The sequence below is a fragment of the Chroicocephalus ridibundus genome, chromosome 1, assembly GCF_963924245.1.
Source record: "Chroicocephalus ridibundus chromosome 1, bChrRid1.1, whole genome shotgun sequence".
Classification (NCBI taxonomy): Eukaryota; Metazoa; Chordata; class Aves; order Charadriiformes; family Laridae; genus Chroicocephalus; species Chroicocephalus ridibundus.
In genome coordinates this window covers 91,863,108-91,883,639 of record NC_086284.1, presented here as the reverse complement: position 1 = coordinate 91,883,639, position 20,532 = coordinate 91,863,108, and the positions used below count along the sequence as shown (strand labels likewise).

At 35.3% G+C, this 20,532-nt stretch overlaps 1 protein-coding gene across 1 annotated transcript in view; it reads right to left on the bottom strand.

The window, feature by feature from the left end:
• The window catches only part of IL1RAPL1 (interleukin 1 receptor accessory protein like 1), a 758,191-nt gene that overhangs the window by 333,390 nt on the left and 404,269 nt on the right, over positions 1–20,532 (bottom strand). The window contains exon 3 of the mRNA XM_063343473.1: positions 12,146–12,425. Coding sequence (XP_063199543.1) covers positions 12,146–12,425 — 280 coding nt within the window. The remainder of the gene's footprint in view (positions 1–12,145; positions 12,426–20,532) is intronic.

Here is a 20,532-nt window from a genome sequence, read left to right as displayed (position 1 = left end):
ACTTGCTAAGTCTGCTTGTAAGCTTTATGTCTGGAAGACATTAAGAAAATAAATTGCAGAGTCACTGATTTCAGACTACCATCAAGTCTGAACATATTTACTAGTAAAGAGTTACACTGTAGTGATTTTACATCACCACTGGAACTGATGAAAAAATTCATTATGAAATATGTTCATTGCAAACATGGATCTTTATTTGTCTTATGCTTACATGTGAACTCTGACTTTATCGTAATAGAACAAGAAAGAGAAACATTATTTGAATCCAAACAATTTCGGTATTACAACATCTCATTTTATTACTTCTAGCACATCAAACCTGAAGTCACTTTGAGGTCTCGCATGACTTGTCCAAGTACACTACCCTCTTCATGCTAGACTATTGATTCATGTGCATCAGCACTTCTACGGAAAACCTGCCATTTGACATTGCCAGACTTAGTAACTCACTTCTCATGCCCTACATTTCCAAGGCAATATTTCATTAACATACAAGCTGCATAAATGAGTATCTGCTTTTTTTCCTCTAGTTACCAGCTATCTCATAATGAGATCGTGAACCATTTGGGTCAAACATTTTATCCATATGTACTTTAATGGAAATGAGCATTTGCAAATGGATGCTACTAAAACAAGTTATTATTAACCAAAATATTTTTAAAATATATTTAATTCAAATCCCCCTCTTTCTCAGTCCTAGGAGATACACAAATGTAATAATACCCATTAACTGTTTTTCAAGATATTTGTTATTTTGAGCGACTGGATGTTCATTTTTCTTCAGCAAGAGTATTAATAAATAACTATACCATCTCCGTGAGATGTGCAGCATCTTTTTTTTTTTTTCAATAAGAAAAAAAATTGCACTTAAGTGTTAAATGTTATTTTTAGCAGACCAATGATGTATAGTGTTTCCAGTAGCAGCAGTTTATAATTATATATAATATATTATCATCATGATATATATTTATATATATTGTTACTTAAAAATGTGTATATAACACAGACTTGCTTTAACACCTATTCTCAAGTTTCTATTAGTAGACTTTCAGATAAGTAAATTTTGATGAACCCATCTGTGACTATTGGAAGATAGCCTTAAATACGGCATAATGAATCTTAATAGCCATCGCTGTTTAAAACAATTCTATGTAACACCCCTTGCCACAGTGAAAATAGATAAAATTCACAGGCTTCATCAATATAATCTATTCGAAAATTGTTTAGAGACATGATTAGAGAAACAGAGGGATTTCTTTATCTCTTTGAGACTTTAGAGACTGAAAAGACAAGCAAAACAAAATTAAGTCAGAACAAGGCTTTCCAATAAGAGAATATTGATAGCTTGCCTTCAAATTCTATAGGCTAACACATTTATTCTTTAGTTTCTTCATCACTTGTTTATCCCCCTCCCCTCCCTGCAGCTCATGTTGTTCCATCTTTTTGATGAGAGATACTATTTTTCTTCCGAAAGGATAGGCACAACATTTTTGGATGTTCAAAACCAGTGAGATAAGTCCTCAAAATAATCAAAACAGTTTTTCAAGGTCCCAATTACTCTGTTTATTATTATTATTTATTTGGTCTTCTTATATTAAAAACTTTGCATTTTGGTCATGTAGCATAGCTGATCAATTTTCACATTAACTTTTTTACAATGTCTTCTCATTAGCAATGAGTAGCAGGTACTTTTCTCCCAAAAAAAAACCCAAAACAAAACCACACAGAGAAATCTGGAGCCATGTGTATGAGCTGAGAGATATCTTATAAGCTTTCTCCAGTTCTTGCATTTTTATTTTTTTTATGATTCACTGCTTTCAAGATTTTCTCTGGAACCATATTATTACCATTAAAAGTTGTTTTTAAACAAATCAATAAATTAAGAACAAAAAAAAGAAACCCACACCTCAAAGTCTCTTACTAGTGCTTTTACCTAGGAGCCAGAATTTCAGTAAAATTATTTACTGGACTACCAAAACAAAAAAAAAGTCTGTTAGATGTACAGGAAAACTTAGATAAAAATTATATTATTTCACTACAGTCTACTTATTTTTGCTTGATACTTTTACCGCTGTTTTCCCCCTCAATGACTTTGTTTTGACTATAACAAGTTTCTAAATGTCCACCTGATTTGAATCTAAATTTTCTTGAAATATTTCTCAAAGGTCATAAAAACCCCGAACATTTTTCTCTTTTTTTAATTTTTTTCACTATGCCATCCTCTTATATTTACTGAGTATTCCACAGCATGAATGAACACCTCCTTGAGGTGTTCATAAATAAAACCTCAGCCTAATGACTTGCAACAAGGATGTTTCTCCTTTCTTCCTATATCAGATAAAGAGAAAGTCATAGGATTTTTTGCGATTTGATCAAAAGAGGGGAGAACCTTGAAGAGAACAGAAAGAGGGGCAAAGGCTTCTACCTTTCCAATCTTCTCTGCACTAAGGACCACACAACCTTTTCTTCATTTTTTGGTAATATTTGGTGCCTTTCTCTGATTTATGAAGAAAGAGAAGAGGAGAGAGAAAGAAGAATCAGAACAAGGACTTATGACAGAACTTCTGAACACTGATACGATTGCTTTAGATCAGTCTTGGTTTGGGGGAAATAGTCTAATTGCTGTGGAAAGCAAGAGTTGACGGAATCGTTCCATAAACATCCTGAAAACATAGCACCTTCTTCCCATCTTTACTCATTCCTACCATAGCAGCAGCAGAAAGTAGCCAGTACACAGGTTCTCTTCAGTCTCATGACTGTATTTGTAACCTTTCTGGGTAATGGCACACACATTCTTTTCAGATTCAAGCCTTCTGAAAATATCATGCAAGATTTCGCCACAGATCATCCAATATTTGATACTTCTTGGAGTCTGACTAAAGAATCGCAGCTGCTGCTTTTCTTTCCCTTTTCTAAAGGAGCATTTGTAATATTTATTTGTGCAGAAACCTTGGAAATGTTAATCTAATTACTAAGAAAAAGTCTTGTTTGTTGAACTGATGGCTTTTAAGTCAGTTCGATGAATTTTGGGAGCCTCAACCACTATTTTAGATTCGCATTTCAGAAGAGTTTAGATTATAAATTAAATCAATGACATTACATTCTTACATTATAGACTCTTCAAATAAGTTTAATATTCTAAAATGTCAGTTTCGTGACATAGCAATGAGTACAGAGATATATCCCTTAACTTTCACATCAGCCAGTGCATTTCAATGTATGTGATATGAATACACAAACAAAGCTAATTTAGTTTGGGATTCATTTTAAGACATTTCAGTTCTGTTATACCCTTACATTAATATACCTGTATATAATAAAGTCCTACTGTAGCTGTCAGTCTGGCTGATGGAGCCTAGCAAATGGTTTAGCTGAAAATCCAAAAAAGCTCATTTTATTTGCCTAAAAGTGGGTGTGTAGTGGCATGTGTCTTGCCCAAATGTATCCCACATTCACTCTCTTCCAGATCCAGTGCCATATATGTCATTTCCTTGCAAATGTCTTGGAAATGCCCTTAGTGCCTCTAAAATAGTATTAGAGACCTATCTCTTTGTAACGTAATCAAGTCTTGGCTATATTTTAACACCAGCTAAATTGCTCTCTGGCCTTAGAAGAATGGGAATTAAAGAAGAAAAAAAAAAAAAATCACATGCATCTGTGAAGCCTTACCTAAAACAATTCTCCAGACTAACACTTTTAATTCTCAAATTTGCTTACATCAGCCTACCGAGGCTCTTCCCTTAGAATCATAACTCTACCCACTGTAAAGATCATATGGCTCCTTTATCTACTCACCACCATGCTTTGCTTTGCTTGTTTTTCAGTGTCAAGTTCTCACTGAGCCAAGCAAATACACATTGGAATTTAGCACTATGCACAGCTTATATCACCTTAACAACGAGAAGAGTTACCCCGCACTCACCTCTTTATTTCTTCAGTATTCATTTTGTCCTAACTGACAGGAAAGGTATTTATCACGTACAATAAAGATGCTAATGTCAGACAGCTGACCTCCTGCAGGGTCAGAAGGGGGGTGTGGGGATGGGGGGAATGGAGAATGAATAGATTTCAATCACCTGACTTCCAACAAGCATTAACTTCAAGAAAATTCCAGATGTCATTTATTGCTAGGAATTAGCAACTGCTTTTTCCCATCTGTACAGGACACTTAATGTAAGCTCCAGCAACCCAACCTGTGTAATTTCCTAATGTTAGAATGAAGGCTTTTTCTACTCACCAAGGCATCCCTAAGTTACAGTGAAAAATTTCATGGATGTCTTTTTCCATATGAAAAGGAGATGGATCAAACCTTGATTACCATAAGAGACATTCCTTGTCATGGTTACAAAACATTTTCACAGAAGAAAAAGACCTTGGAAAAAGCTCAGACAAGCTTACAAATGGAGTGTAGGAATACTGAAGGCACAGCCAATTGCCTCCCCTACTGCCTACAAACCAAATCAACAAAAAGGAGGGGGCCAAGGAAAGTCCATCTCCTCTGGGCGATAGATGTTCTCCTCTACTTGCACACCACTTCAAGAGGCTATCAGAGTTGTTGACTTCTGTACAAAGACCTGTGATGGTGGATCAAACATTTAAATAACTCAAATGGTGCAGACATCTCCATCCTTATTTTTTTTCTGTTTTCCTTTTCCATCCCCTCAGCCATATGGCTATGAATGCCTATTTGCTAAAAGCTTACAGAACTACTTTCTTTGTGTGGGCCAATGCTCTAAACCAGGACCTCTGGGCTTCACTCACAAGCATCCCAATAAATGCAAATCATGAAAACTTGCAAATCTGCATTCCAAACTACTTTGGAGCAATTTTAAATCTGTTTCTAGTGCTCTTTTTCTGTTAATTACCTCTGTGATGATACTTACTTAAAGAAATTAATAGAATAGCAGGCTCTTCTGGGAGTTATTTCTGTGTATCGCTAGCACATTTGGTCTTCCTTTAAGAATGTTTATTTCTCTCATCCATTGTTGGATTTCTTTTTCACTAACACAATTAAATGTAACCAGGGATCCCATGCAGATCTAGGGAACACCATGTTTTTGAACTTATGAGATAAACTGCTGAAAGGCTTCATTTTCAGATATTTTCTCTTTTTCATTGTTTTTGATTTTCATTCATATTTAACTTCTAGTTGGTATCTGAACACTTACTCTTTTCTTAAGATAATAATTGGTAAAAACTGTATAAAGAAATGAAAATATTTATAAGCATATATGTCCAGGGTAAAAGCCTTTCCTACAGTAAGACAGACTTTAAAAATGCTTGGTACAATGAAATGGTAATTCTCATTTGTAAACATGCTTTATATTATTCAAGATGACAAAGAAATTGTGCTTGCACAAGGTTTATGAAAAATTAATTTGCCTTCTTCTTTGCTCGTCATTTCCTTCTGTAAAGCAAAGATTTCCTTACATATTCTGTATTCAGGATTTCTGATAATGCATTAAACAATTCTGTGCATACAATGCAATGTATGTTTTTTAGGAACCAACAAAAATATATAGAAATGGATATTCTTCTTAAAATGAATAGGAAAAGACTTCATAATATCTGGAAAAAACCCACTGTTAATTCAACAACTTAATGTAGAGGATGGTTAGGCTCTATAGCCTTTTAAAAAAAAAAAAAAACAAACAAAAGACTAAGGGAATTTTCTCTAAAAATAAGTTGCATACATTATTATTTTAAACTTCATGTTTATTACCATGTTTATTTCACAAAATAACTATGTGCTGATAATAGTGCATTGTTCATATAACTGCAATTATTTTATCTAGCCATACATAAACAAACAGTTAAACAGTTACATTTGTTAAGCTATAATTGACACAATCTGTCAAAACTAGGTCTGTTAAACTACAGAAAAACAATATTTTTTAATTTGAAGATGATCAGCACAGGAACACATCCTACCTAACAGAAGAAATTTATGTTATCTTAAATTACAATTAATTTTCATATGATGAAGATAAAGGACGATTTTTCATAAATTCACAGCTATCTCTGGATTCCAATCATTCCTAGGAAAAAAAAAAAGTATTATATATTGCCCTACACTGTGATGCTTTTCAAAGATAATTTGAAGCAGTTAGTTAAAAATTTTATAGAGAAAATTAAAGTTCTTTTATCTATATGTGTATATTTATATGTAACTTTAAAAAAAAGACCAAACCTGCTGCAAAGTTGAGTATAGATATTTAAAATGCAGCTAAATCGCAAAGATTAAAGCTCACCTTAAAAAATTAGTGAGAAACACTGTTATATCTGAAGCCCCAACCTTCAGATGCACAAGGCCATAGCAAGGATAATAAAGGTAAATACAAGACTGGAAAATAATATGACTCCTTCCTTCCTTCTCTCACTCTCTTTCTCTTTCTTTCTTTACTGCTTTCTCTCTCTCTCCCTTTCTTTCTCTCTCTCTTTCTTTCTCTCTTTCTCTATTTCTTTCATTCTTCATGCACTAAACGCAGAGAACTCTTAAATGCTTCACTGTATTTCAGTCTTTACGCTGTCTAAAATGCTAGATTGTGTGTGACTAATAGAAATAGTGGTAGACTCTCAAGCAGATGCTCAGGTTTGTTACTGACTGAGGCTGCAAATAGATTTGGACCATCTCTATAGTTGCTGTTATTCCCTGTTTGATTCTGGCAATCATCTGAATTTGAAATTTTAAAGCTGAATATCGTTGAATGAATGATATTTTTTTGGCTGATAAGTACATAATTAATTTATTTAAATGTGTTAAAGCTGGAGAAGGTTTTCATCTGTAATATAATTTATAATCATAGAATCAAAAAATCATGGAACGGCTTGGGTTGGAAGGGACCTTAAAGACCATCTAGTTCCAACCCCCTGCCCTGGGCAGGGACACCTCCCACTAGACCAGGCTGCTCAAAGCCCCATCCAGCCTGGCCTTGAACACTTCCAGGGATGGGGCATCCACAACCTCCCTGGGCAACCTGTTCCAGTGCCTCACCACCCTCGCAGTAAAGAACTTCTTCCTAATATCTAGTCTAAATCTGCCCTTTTTCAGTTTAAAATCATTACCCCTCATCCTATCACTACACTGCCTGATAAAGAGTCCCTCCCCATCTTTCCTGTAGGCCCCCTTTAGGTACTGGAAGGCTGCTCTAAGGTCTCCCTGGAGCCTTCTCTTCTCCAGGCTGAACAACCCCAATGCTCTCAGCCTTTCTTCCTAGGAGAGGTGCTGCAGCCCTCTGATCATCATTGTGGCCCACCTTTGGACTCTCTCCAACAGGTCCATGTCCTTCTAGTGTTGGGGGCCCCAGAGCTGGACGCAGTACTCCAGGTGGAGTTTCAGCAGAGCAGAGTAGAGGGGTAGAATCACCTCCCTCGACCTGCTGGCCATGCTTCTTTGGATGCAGCCCAGGATGCAGTTGCCCTTCTGGACTGCAAGCACACATTGCCTGCTCATGTTGAGCTTCTCATCAACCAACACTCTCAAGTCCTTCTCCTCAGGGCTGCTCTCATTCAGTTCTCCTCCCAGCCTGTATTTGTGCTTGGGATTGCCCTGACCCAGGTGCAGGACCTTGCACTTGGCATTATTTAAACTTCTATTTTTACTTATTTTTGTCTCGATCTTATGCTTACTTTATAGCCACTCTCATGTTTCTGAACAAGACTTCATTGCTTGTATGCATTTTTCTCCACTAAATATTACAGCTTACCAAAGCAATTAATGTTTGTAAACATCCAAACACATTAAGTCTGCACAAAGGCTCAACAACAGAAAAGTAAACGGGCCACTACTACTACCATTATGAAGAATAAATGGAGGACAAAGGAAGATGTTACATGTTTTAAGTCCAAACTGGTTTCTACAAGGGAAAATACATCATCTCTAGCTCTAATGTGAGAACAAAGTCATTAGTTGGTAAGAACATACTCAGATTCAGAAAGATGCTGTAATTGCCACATACATTGTATGTGGTGGTAAAGATGATTTCTAAACACTAACTGACATACCAATGCAAAACTCTAGATGAATCTACCATAAAAACCTATTTTCTTTTTTGCAATAGAACACATTCTATTATTTAGCATAAACCCCAGTCCAGCCTTCTTCTCGGGCCCTAATGATCTCAGCTGATTTTAGGTTGGGCCATTACTGGAGATACTGTCATAGAAGTTTCCGGGCAGGGAAGGAAAAATTAAAACACAAAGGAAATATCTATTTGACAGGAACAATATTTCATCTTTTTTGTAACATTAAAGCAGGCAGAAAATTTGACAGAAACTACTTAGAACATACATAGTTATAAAGATGTATATACATACATAATTTCTGGGAGCTTGAGTTGAATATATACATTAACTCTTTGTGCAGCTTATCTAGTTATATTTACTGACCATATATGATAAACAACAAGCAACCATGTGATGTGACGTCCACTGAAAGATTTAATATATCTTTTACTTCCTTAACATTGCAGAACACAGACATTGCAGCAGAATGATAGAGCGCTGTACCTGAAACAAAGTACATTATTTTCGTCCTTGAAAGCAGAGTATAAGCCCATATATTTTGTACCAATCATCTCATTGACCATAGTAAGCTGAAAGCTATTTCTAGCTGTCTATCTCCTCTTCTTCAGCTATGGGTGTGCTGCAGTGCCTTGATAATAAGGCTGAGTCTTGATTTTCTCAATTCGTTTATGGCAGCCAGCTTCCCAAATGAAGAAAAGCAGGGATGAGAAATTAAAGGTGAGAGTATTGCGAACACTAGTGAATGAGGTTGTCTCTTTGCTTCTGAATGAAAAAGAGCCAATCTTCACTACTATCCGTTAATTTCACTGAAATGTAAACATTTCTGCTCAATGAAACCCCCGCTCAATGAAACACCATGTTTCTACTGTAATGTAGTCACTGTAGAAATTAATTTGGTCCACTAACTACCCTTTTAATATTGTTCATTTGATCCCAGACAGACTGTTCCAGCGTGTTGTTCCCTACACGTCCTGTGCAATGGATATATGTCTCTTCTTTACTGTTGGCACAGGTAGCAAAGGCATAGAACTGTGAAGAAGGGACCTTCTGAGCAAAGAAAATAGCAAGCACTGGACTGTTCCACCCCTTCAAATAAGTTTGAAATAAAAAACTAGACAGAACCATTTATTCAAAGCGCAGTTCTGCTTTTGCCCATTTGCCCTTTACTGCCTCTCTTCATTACCTCGGAGGTACATCTCTTCTCCCTGCTCTCCTACTCAAGTTATTGCAAGCATCGCACTGAACATAAGTTTGCTACTGGATAATTTTAAGCCTCTCAACTGAACTTCAAAACTACAATAGCTTATAACATCATTCTGAAGGCGTTTAAAGCCTTTGTCATTAAAATAAACAAAAAACTTCAAATCTGTTCCTAAATCCCATCCCTGCAATTTTTACTTTGTTCCTTGAAAGAAACTACAGCTCTTGTTCATGAATCCTTCTCCAGATTCTTTGGTATATTCTACCAGTATCCAAGCATAAAGTGACAGCGGGGCTGAGTATTCTCATTTCAGTGATGAGACTAAAGAACAGGAAAGAGCAGTAGGCAACTATTTGATGTGAGAGGGTTTTTTAGATATTTCTGTGGCAATAACTTTGGAAGTACAGATAGAGTACATAATTTTGCCAGATGGCATCAGTTCAGCCTCGCTTTTTTTTTTTTGTCAGGTAATCACTTTATAGTGTAAGAATCTGAAGGACTGAGGGAAAAAAGGGAACCATTATATTGTTGAGTAATTAATTTTATTTACTTCAGATTAAAATATCAAATATATATTTATCTCTGGAAAACAACGTATTGTTTTAAATTTGATTCTAAATGGGCATTCAAAATTATTTGAATGTAACCTTTGACTGTATGTACAAAACATGCATAAAAATATATTTCTTTGATACTGAACTGAGGATTGTGTCTGGTACCAGTAACCTTCTTGATCATATGTTTGAAAGGTTCCATCCAACAAATCTAAATCTGAAACACTGATATAACAAGCACGGACTTCTTAGTCCCTTCTTAGATCCTTTAACCAATACTTGCTTATTCTAGTGGGTCTCCTCAAGGTGAAAGGCTTTGTAACTGTTCATCTTCAGGATCACAAGGTAATTAGGAATGTATTTTTTAAAATCTATTGTCAATCTGCAATGTATAAGCACTGACAGGTGGAAATTAAGCATGTGCTAAGAAACCAGGATGTAGTTTAAAGGAGATTAGAACATGCCCTTACCTAACTCCAGAGTAAAAAGAAATCCATTTAGAAAAAGCATGAATACAGGTTGACATGATAAACACATTTTAAATTATGGCTAATTATCTAAATTCAGCATTTATCTATAATTGCTAGAAAGTGCTATATTTATTTTTTTCTTTTATTTATTTATCTAAACAGAGGGGATTAATTATTGTATTTTAAATAACACTGGAGTAATTAAAAAAAGTTGCCATTTTCATGGCTACTGTTATACACTTACCTGAAAAAATATTAATCTAAACATAATTAAATATTCTCAAGTAGCATAACGTGCAGGTTTTTGTCTTTTAAAGAAAACCATCATCAGAAGAAGAACCATGTTGAAAGTGCTATTGAACAAATGATGTGATACAAAATGTCTCACAGGTTATGCAAAGAGCTCAAAGAACAAATGTTTTTAAAAACACATCATCTAGTAAAAATCTCCTTCGCCGTACACAACCCAAGCAGCATTCCCCCTGACCCTGCAAAAAAAAAAAAAGAAAAAAAAGAAAAGAAAAGAAAAGAAAAGAAAAGAAAAGAAAAGAAAAGAAAAGAAAAGAAAAGAAAAGAAAAGAAAAGAAAAGAAAAGAAAAGAAAAGAAAAGAAAAGAAAAGAAAAGAAAAGAAAAGAAAAGAAAAGAAAAGAAAAGAAAAGAAAAGAAAAGAAAGGAAAAGAAAGGAAAGGAAAAGAAAGGAAAAGAAAAGAAAAGAAAAGAAAAGAAAAGAAAAGAAAAGAAAAGAAAAGAAAAGAAAAGAAAAGAAAAGAAAAGAAAAGAAAAGAAAAGAAAAGAAAAGAAAAGAAAAGAAAAGAAAAGAAAAGAAAAGAAAAGAAAAGAAAAGAAAAGAAAAGAAAAGAAAAGAAAAGAAAAGAAAGCAGCAGACATTAAACACCTCCAGGTGCTGGTAAAATAATTTTCTTATTTTCCTTGCAACATCGAAATAGCTTCATTGTGTGTTCCTTGTCTAGCCACTCAGTTGCCTTACTCTTTCTTTTTGACTCTCTCTACTGTGTATGAGTAGCAACATCATTTTTATAGATATGCAGACGGAGAGAAACACTGCTTCATCTGTTCAGCTGCAATAATCAATTGTTTTAACAATTTGAATAATTAGTAGCAACTCTTCTCTGTACTTTTTATATCCAAATTCTAACTTGCATAATTTCATATCTAGTGAAAATCTAGTCTAAGGCTTTGAGACAATATGATGATCTTTTTTAACTGCAAAGGGCTGGAAAAAATATCTCGGTGCAAACCATTTTAAAGATGCAGAAAGAATCTGAACACCTCTTTTAGGAAACTGGAGGAAGAATCTAGTCCATGTTATGGTGATGGAGCTTGATGCATCAGAAGGTTAAATACCTTTGGAAAATATCTGGCACCCAGCTTCTATTATCAGGTTAAGCCAGATGTGACTATAGAGGATATATGTCTGCAAAAATGCTGAAATTTCACCTTCCATTTTCCTTGATGCATTTACTTTACATCAAATAACATTTTTTTACAGAAAAAAAGTGAATTAAATGAAACCATTACATAAAATCCACATAAAATTAAATCTGAATGTGAAAAAGAAACTTTTTACTCTAGGATAGTGATTGTAAGTGTTAAATTAGAATCAGAAGCAGGAACACATGACATATGTATCCACTTCCACCTATGTCATAAATTTTGGATTTTGCTATAAATGACCTAAATTTTTACCAAAAAAAATTTGAAAATGTTCAAGAAATTAAACCGTAATTTCTACTTAGGCATGGAACACTTCTGGGAAGGGAATACCAGGAGGAGAAGAAAAAGGAACACGCTCAGAAAACACGTTTCTTTGACACTATTATGAGCCGTGTTTCATATCTGGTTAATTAAAATATAGTATATTGAAATACAGTACCTTATAACACATGCATAGAGCCCGCTGTCTTGTACCACTGTTGGTCGGAACCAAATGGAGTCTTCTTCTTTGCTCATTCTCGTTCCGTCAAAAGCTATAGGTTCCTCAAAATCTCCAGGTCCAGAGCTTTTGTACCACATCAAACTAAGTCCAGCACTTTGGGCTAGGGAGTAATTAGCCCTAATATATCCGTAAAAGAGCGCACATTTTATACGAACGGGTTCTCCCACTAGAACTTGATATTTCTTGTAATCCACAGACCAGTCAGTGCATCCATCAGCTAAAAGAAAAGAGAAAATGACAAGAGATTATCAAAGGCTTCAGAGACACCTATTCAAACAGCAACCTTTATTGTGGGAAAGCACTGCCTTTGAGAAAAGTTCTGCTTAGCGAGCAGTACACTTTTGATCTCTGAAAAATTACCTGCATTTTCACACCGTTAACGTAATGTACTTGTCTATGCAGAACAGAGTTATTACGAGATTTTTGTGTTAAATGCTCATAATTTCTGAAATAACTGAGTAACTGCCCTTTTTTCTTTTGTGGAACTCCAGCGTGACCAGTTAAAAAATACTGGAGTGAAATTAGTGCAACACAGGTGCCATGTGGTATGCAAAGTGTCACAATCTGTGAATTGCATTAAACAAATACCTTCAGGGTAACCATATAAATGAAAGAAGATTTTAGTCTCAGAAAACATTAGGACAAAGAGCTCTGGCCTGAACCAGAAAGTGTGAAAGTTCAAGTTAGATTTGAAGGAGGAAAAGAGACTGTCTTAACAATAAGAGCAATGAGAGCAAACGTGCAAAAAGACAGTGCCAGGAAAATTATTGTCAGTGTTTTTAATGGATTATTCAAGACCAAGTTCAGATGATCTTACTTGGAATTCCTGACTTTCTAGAAGTACATTACAAATTACTTTAAATTAATAATGTTTTTGTTTTTTCCTTTCCTGATTAGCAATAATTCTAGAATAATTTTCATATTCTCCACTTTTGAATAACATCAGCCAGTACCAACACCATCCCACAATAACTGTTCATTAGAAGGCAATATTAGATTTGTTTGACTTTCAAAAAAAACCAAACCCCAACCAAAAAAAATTATCCATTAGTTTTAGTTGTAGCCCCATTATTTTTAGTTAAGAACACCAAAACAACAAAAGGTATAGAGATACAATGGTTTCCTTAAAAAAAGCTTATATTTTTTTGCTAAGGAATTTCAACCACGGAAATCCACTGTTAAATTAATTCACTTAAAAACTTGATGCCCAACCTCAGCTAGGTAATGAGGCCCCCATTCCAGTCAGTAGAAAGCAATCAGTAACGCCAAAGAACAACTTATTTCATCTTAAAATGCATGTCTATGACTCATATAAATATTTGGTCTTTGAATTTGCCACTTCTCTTTGTTAACTTCAAAAGAGCTTGGGCAGCTAGCTAGTTTAGAAAACCAACTTTCACACAGCTAAAGTCAAATGCCTCTCGCCCTGGAGTTGATTGAATACTGACTTTAATGGAGAATTCAAGCTACTGTGCATGATAAAGCACTATTACCACTTTAAAGATAGAGAATGTTTTAATCTCTTAATTGGGAGAATAGCATGCCAGTTAGTGACATTTGGATAATACCACAGCACTTATTATACGTAGTAAAATAAGAAAGACACAAACATCTGCACACATCCTGAAAGATGGAGGAAGTAAAACACCAAAACTTCAGAATCAAATTGCATTGTGAACAGAATTCACACAAAGAAATATTTGATATGTCTTTGGATTGTCTCCTCCTGTGTTTACTTTAAGACCAGGAAGGGACAGCAATATGTCCCTGTTCCAATTTTCCTACCCAATAGTCCCTAAAAATCAGTAATCATTACAAGGCCCTAATAAGACATAGATGTACTCTTGCAGAAATTGAAGTGAACCAAGACAAGGCTATGCTATTAGCATCCCCATAGGACTTAAAAAACTAACTTCCATTTATTTCAGAATTCATTTACGTCTTTGATCATTTCATTTTTTACCTTTCTGAAAGAGCATTCTCTCTCTGATCTGATTCTATTTCTCCCTGGTTCTAAATCCCCATGCCAAAAATGAATTAACATGCACCTCAAAGCAGCATTAATTCCATTATATAAGTTACTAGGTAATAGCTTCTTCATCATACTTTATTATCGAATTGTAGTCTTGCCTTTCACTGCCTAATTAAGTCAGTACACTTTAGTTTATAATATTAGTCTGCTAGTCATGTTTTCATTCTCAGGATATTCAGTTCTAATGGTTCCCAGCTCCTTGAGCTTGGTGAATCCATGAGAACATATTGCAGAAGAACACCAACTCTGTTTCGAGCCTTTGTATTGAATGAAGGATTAACTATTTCAGCATGCTATTCCTCATTAAAACGTGCTACGGATCACCTGCAGTCCAGTTTAATAAGCTTAAGCAAACATGCTAGCAGGTATTCTACAATCACTTGCAAAACCAGGGAGAACATTACCCAACTTTTGAAAATTAACATTATCAGAGTTCAGTTCCTGAGTTTTAAGGAGAATGTTAACAATAGTTTGAATATGTAGGTATTGTATTTACATTAATGCTCTGTGAAATAATAATTTCTATCATTTCTATGATTTCTATGGAAAGAGCATAGAAATCAAAACCTCTTCAATGCATAGAATTGTCTAAAGTTTCACATTAAGACTTCATATCACAAAGTACAACCAACATTACTTTTTAAGGTAACTATCTGCCGAACTATTTGGTCATTTGTTAGCACTAACTACATCAGTATTTCTCACAACATAGCTTAAGAGAACATATTGCCAGCAGACAGATGGAGGTGATCCTTTCCCTCTACTCAGCACTGCTGAGACCACACCAGGAGTACAGTGTCCAGTTCTGAGCTCCTCAATACAAGAGAGACATGGACACTGGAGATAGTCCAACAAAGGGCCATGAAGATTGTTAAGAGACTGGAGCGTTTCTCCTATGAATACAGGCTAAAAGCTGGAACTGTTCAGTCTGGAGAACTGAAGGCTCAGGGAGGATCTTACCAACATATATAAATACATCAAAAAAGGGTGCAAAGAGGACAGAGCCAGGTTATTTTCAGTGGTGCGTGGAAACAGGACAAGAGGCAATGGGCACAAACTGAAACATGGGAAGTTCTGTCTGAACACCAAGAAACACTTTTCACTGTAAGGGTGATGAAGCCCTGGCACAGGTTGCTCAGGGAGATTGTGGAGTCTCCATCCTTGGACATAATCAAAAGCCAGCTGAATATGTTCCTGCACAAGCAGCTCTAGGTGGCATTGCTTGAGCAGAGGTTTGGACCAGATGACCTCCAGAGGTCCCTTCCAACCTCAACAGTTTTGTGATTCTGTGATTTATTTCAGCTACATTCAGTGACAGTCTTAAGAAAACATTTGTCCTCTTCTCAATGTGGTCTTTCATAACAGTGAACATAACAGCGTTTCTCTTCCTACTTATAGAAATATACCAGTTAAACTCTGCCAACACTGACATTCAAGTCTACTTAGATCTGTATTAACCTTATTAGAGCTGGAAGCTTTAATACCTTCAAAATCTTCCAGGAAATAACTCACATGACTCCTCAGCTAATGTGCCTTCATCTATGAGAAGGTGCTAATGCAATTTTGACAGATATAATACACATTCATCATTCTCATCATAAGACACAGACACCCTTCTGTGATATTTTGTGGTAACAGTGATATTCCAGGAGATAACTGTCTATCTGTGCTTGAAATGCTCTTATTCCACTGTAACTGAGGAGTATAAACAGAGGCTTAAAACCAAATGATTGGAAGAAAAATAGACCATCATGTCCTTAAAAATGAGATTACTGTGAACACACACAGATGATAGCATGCATGCACTGTAACTGACGCTTCCTACATACAGTCTGCATGTGGTGTATAGAGTACGTGTGCATTTTTCATTCTAGGAATGTTTGGATGTACCAGAAACCCAATTAAAATCCTGATTTCCAACTTCCTTGAAGATACATTTTCAAAGAACCAAAGACTAATTGTACTCATGATGCCTTTTGCATTCATAGAAAGCTTTAGATTTTTCTATTGACATTTGCACCTTAAAAATGTTACATATTTGCATGTTGAACACCTGTGTTACTGCATTCATAAATGGATTTTTTAAATCAAAGGATTCATGTTCATCACGACTTGTTAATATTAAATAGATTGAGGGATTTATATGCAGTTTTGTATTCTAACAGTGGTCCATTTCTATTTTGACTAGATTTTCTTTCTTTTCTTTGTGTATAAGTAGGGTATTAACTAAAGAAAATATCTGGTGTCTCCTTTCCTAGTTATGGCTGCCACAGACACAAAATTAACACCTAAATTTATGCCGTCACAAAAACAACTGTGGAAAAAAAAAATCACTCAAGTTTTATCAATATTTTTTTTTATTTCTATCATCACATCATCAAGCAGTCAATCACCTTTTATTTTATTTTATAAACTGGAAGATACTTGAATAATTCAACAGCTTTGAAATTTCAGAACTGCCTTCAAATGAATGGTTGTAGTCCCTGATCTCTATTTTAATATGCTACCGGTTATTGCTACACATAATAGCACAATACAGGGTCCAGAATGTCATTCACTCAGTTATTTTCTTGAGTGATTTCAGGGTATGAGCTAAACCACACTACATCACTGTCCTAATAATGAGATTGTTCTGCTGGATAAACAAGCTTCTTGCGGGCTGTACCTGCTGATACGACCCATCACACTAAAATTTTAACATCACTGAGAAAGTCTTCCCCTTAATGTTTCAGGATCATATGTATCGTTTTCAAGGATGAAAATGAGAAAAAAATAAAGCTAATGACTCCTGGGTCCACCGCTACAGCCTGGATTCATACAAAAGCTTAATTTCAATTGATAGGTTTCAGAATTAGTAGAGGTTTTCAAGTTTCCAATATATTGGTAGAAATCTGAATTCTGGAAATCTAAACGATCTAGGTCTGACAGTTGAAAACAATTCTCCTAAAACATTTAAAACAGTAACAGTAAATTCTCCTAAATTTATTGCATTTAATGCTATTTAAAAAAATAAAAATTAACACATCCATTTTTTCCTGCTTATCTGTGTTTGTAGTTCTGTTCTTAATGTAATTTCTTTTGGAGAGGTTTATGCAAAGTCACTGTGATTTCTATTTATTTGTCAGCCACTTCAGGATTTTTGAAGACATTAGCAATTGGCAATGAAATCTGACAAAAAAGTGATCTCATAAATTTTGAAAAATGGATACCTAAGGGAGAAAGCACTAGTTCTTGTTCCTAGAGCCAAGAACTTGTGAAGGGCATTAGCAGATGCAGAAATAAGACAGTAGTACGTAGGGACAGTAAATATAATAGGTAGAGAAAGTGAACAAAGGATATTGTAGCAGTGCGGCTAAGATTTTGGGGTAGGGCGGAGAAATATGGGGCATAATCTGTAAAGAAAACTGCCTCTCCTTTACTGGCTGTTCATAAAAAATAAAACTTTTCAAAAGTTTATCAAGTGATTCATAAGATTAAGGATAATTTCCTTAAAACAATTTTCACAGTATTTTACTATCAAAAACACAAACTTAAAACTATCAGTCTGCCCTGGATTATCTCTTTTTACCTTGGCTGTTTCTTTTTGCTTTTTGCTTAGACTAGCTAGCATTAAACCAAAAATAAAAAAAAAAATTAAGATTTTATACTTCATACGACAGTCCGACAGTCATTACACTGTCTGAGCCAATTAGCTCTATGCAGCATAGCACATGGTATTTTAATGTGTGCTCTCATTATGAAGAAATGCAAAGGTTGTCTATTTTTGGTTTGTGTACCTTTTTATTTGCTATAAAAATGAACTCCAACAGGAATGAAGAAGCAGAGGTAAGAAACGCAACACACTATGCAGATGAGAAAGAGAATGCAGTCAGTTCCATTCTTAGACCACTTAGATTTTGTACTTTCAAAAAATGTACTTCAAAAAACAGTATAAAATTGGAAACATGAAAAAATATGGATTTATCATTAGTACTAATGTTTTCAAATGACCACATCAAGTATATTTTATACATGATTAAATTTCCTTTTGCACTATGACGGCTATTATAGCTTTGCACATTACTATGCTGCACTTCCGTTTGAGATAGCACTTTCATTTTGAAAACCCATTTTTCGTTATCTCAAAAACTCTTGCAAAAATTATGTTGTAGGCTAAAAACTTACACATTTCCTTCTCAGTCTAGAAGTGTGTAGTGGCTGGTATGGAGGGCTGACAGTAAGCGAAAAAGAAGATGTTTACAGACATCTGAGGGAGACAGAAAAATTATTTTGGATGCCATTGTCTGTTAAAGAAGTTAGCTCCTAAAAATTGAAATTGTCTCAGCCCCACCTGAGACAAGTTTTAAAAGTGTTAGATTTAGTAGTTGAGGAACCTTGTCAAATGAACTATCCCACAGGAAGAGGAGTAATGAAAAAATAAAGCTATGATTTGCCATAAATTAAGTAAAAATGCTGTATGTCATGGTTTCAGAATACTGCACCAACATAAAACAGATTACATATGTCCAGGTATTGGACTACTTAGAGGAAGAATAAGGGTGAGAATACCTTTATGTCTGCCTGGTGGGAAGTTTTTATGTCATTCTCTCTTTTACCTAAAAATAAATAGTATTTTTTGTCTGAATTAATACTAATTCTTTAATTATCGCTATCATGTTGTAGAAAAAGTTAAACCATGAAAGTTATTTTTAAGAAAAAAGTAGCATAAACATACTATGCAAGACAGAAGCAAAGGAAAAGCAAATGCCTGTGGAACTTCCTAAGTTCCTACTGTAAACCAAGAATTTTTCCTGATGCCTATTCAGTCCCTCTTTCTTCTTTCAGTCCCTTCTTTTCTGGTTCACTATATTAAGTAGAGTCTTAGTAAACACATATTTAAAGGTAGCCTAGCCCATACTGACCTACCAGGTTATGACGGGTTGACTCCAGCCAGCAGCCAAGCACCCATACAGCTTCTCAATCACTAAGCCCCACATGCAACAGGACAGGGAAGAGAACAGGAACAGCAAAAGCGAGAAAACTCATTGGTCAAGATAAAGATGGTTTAAGAAGTGAAGGAAAGAGAAAAAACCAAACCAAGTGATGCAAAGACACTCACCACCTACACAAAGACTAATGCCAGCTAGTCTCTGAGCAAGGGCTACCTTGAAAGCCCGAACCTCCTTGTATTTATTGCTGATCATGACATTATTTGGAGTGGAATATCCCTTTGGCCAATTCAGGTTAGCTGTCCCAGCTGTGTCCCCTCACAATCTCTTGCCGACAACCTCCAAGCCTACTTCTTTTGGGGAGCAGAATGGGAAAAGGAGAACCCTTGATGTGGTGCAAGCACTGCATCAGCAATAGTCAAAACACAGGTGTGTTATCAACACTGTTCTAGTCACAAGTCCAAAATGTGGCACCATACAGGCTGATATGAATAAAAATAACTCCATCCCAGCTAGACCCAGTACACAGGTCTCTAATCTCTTGTGTGCTTCTATGTGCTACCTTCTTTCAGTTATTCATTTTCAGCTCAGAGACCATCTGTACATTCACAGTTACAGCATAGAGATGGCAGCATAATGTCATCAACAGCCAAAAACCACAAGAGTTTGTTTACTAGATTAATTTCCAAAGCCTGATATTAAACTGCATTAATGATCAGTGCCCCTCTGAAATGAATTGTTTCTTGTTTGTTATATCTGCTATACATCCTTATTTGAGGACAGTTCTACATCCTCTGTTCCTTATGTGGCTATGCTAGAGTGTCTGCAGTTCTTTTTGGGCCTTAAGAATACAAGTCTCTTTCCTCCCTGCTCCCCAAACATGCTATGATTTATTTTGAAAGGTAACTTTTGCTCAGTGCCACTGTCATAACATTTCTAATGTTCGCTATGTGATTTAGATATGGAATCTCAACGTTACTATGTGAAGAAATTAAGTCTGGTACATATTGGTCTTTTATTTCCCTCTGGAACTGCAAATGACTAAAACAAAATACTAACCCAACCTGAAGACAAGCTACCATGTGAAGTGGTTACACTAATTCCTAAAAATTGAACATGCACACATAAGGATGGCTTTTAGAAAGAAGATTTCCAAGAAAAGAGAATCTCTGGACCATACTGGTGTATCATGTTTCATAGCAGATGGCAAATTGTTTAATCTCTTCCATAATCTCTTATTATTTAAACTGCATCTGAAAATACATTTGTTCTCCAGTAGCTTCATTCTGTAGATTAAGAGGAAGATCAAGGATTTCTTCATGGTGGAATTTCAGCAGCATTTGAACAGCAACTGCTGAATATCA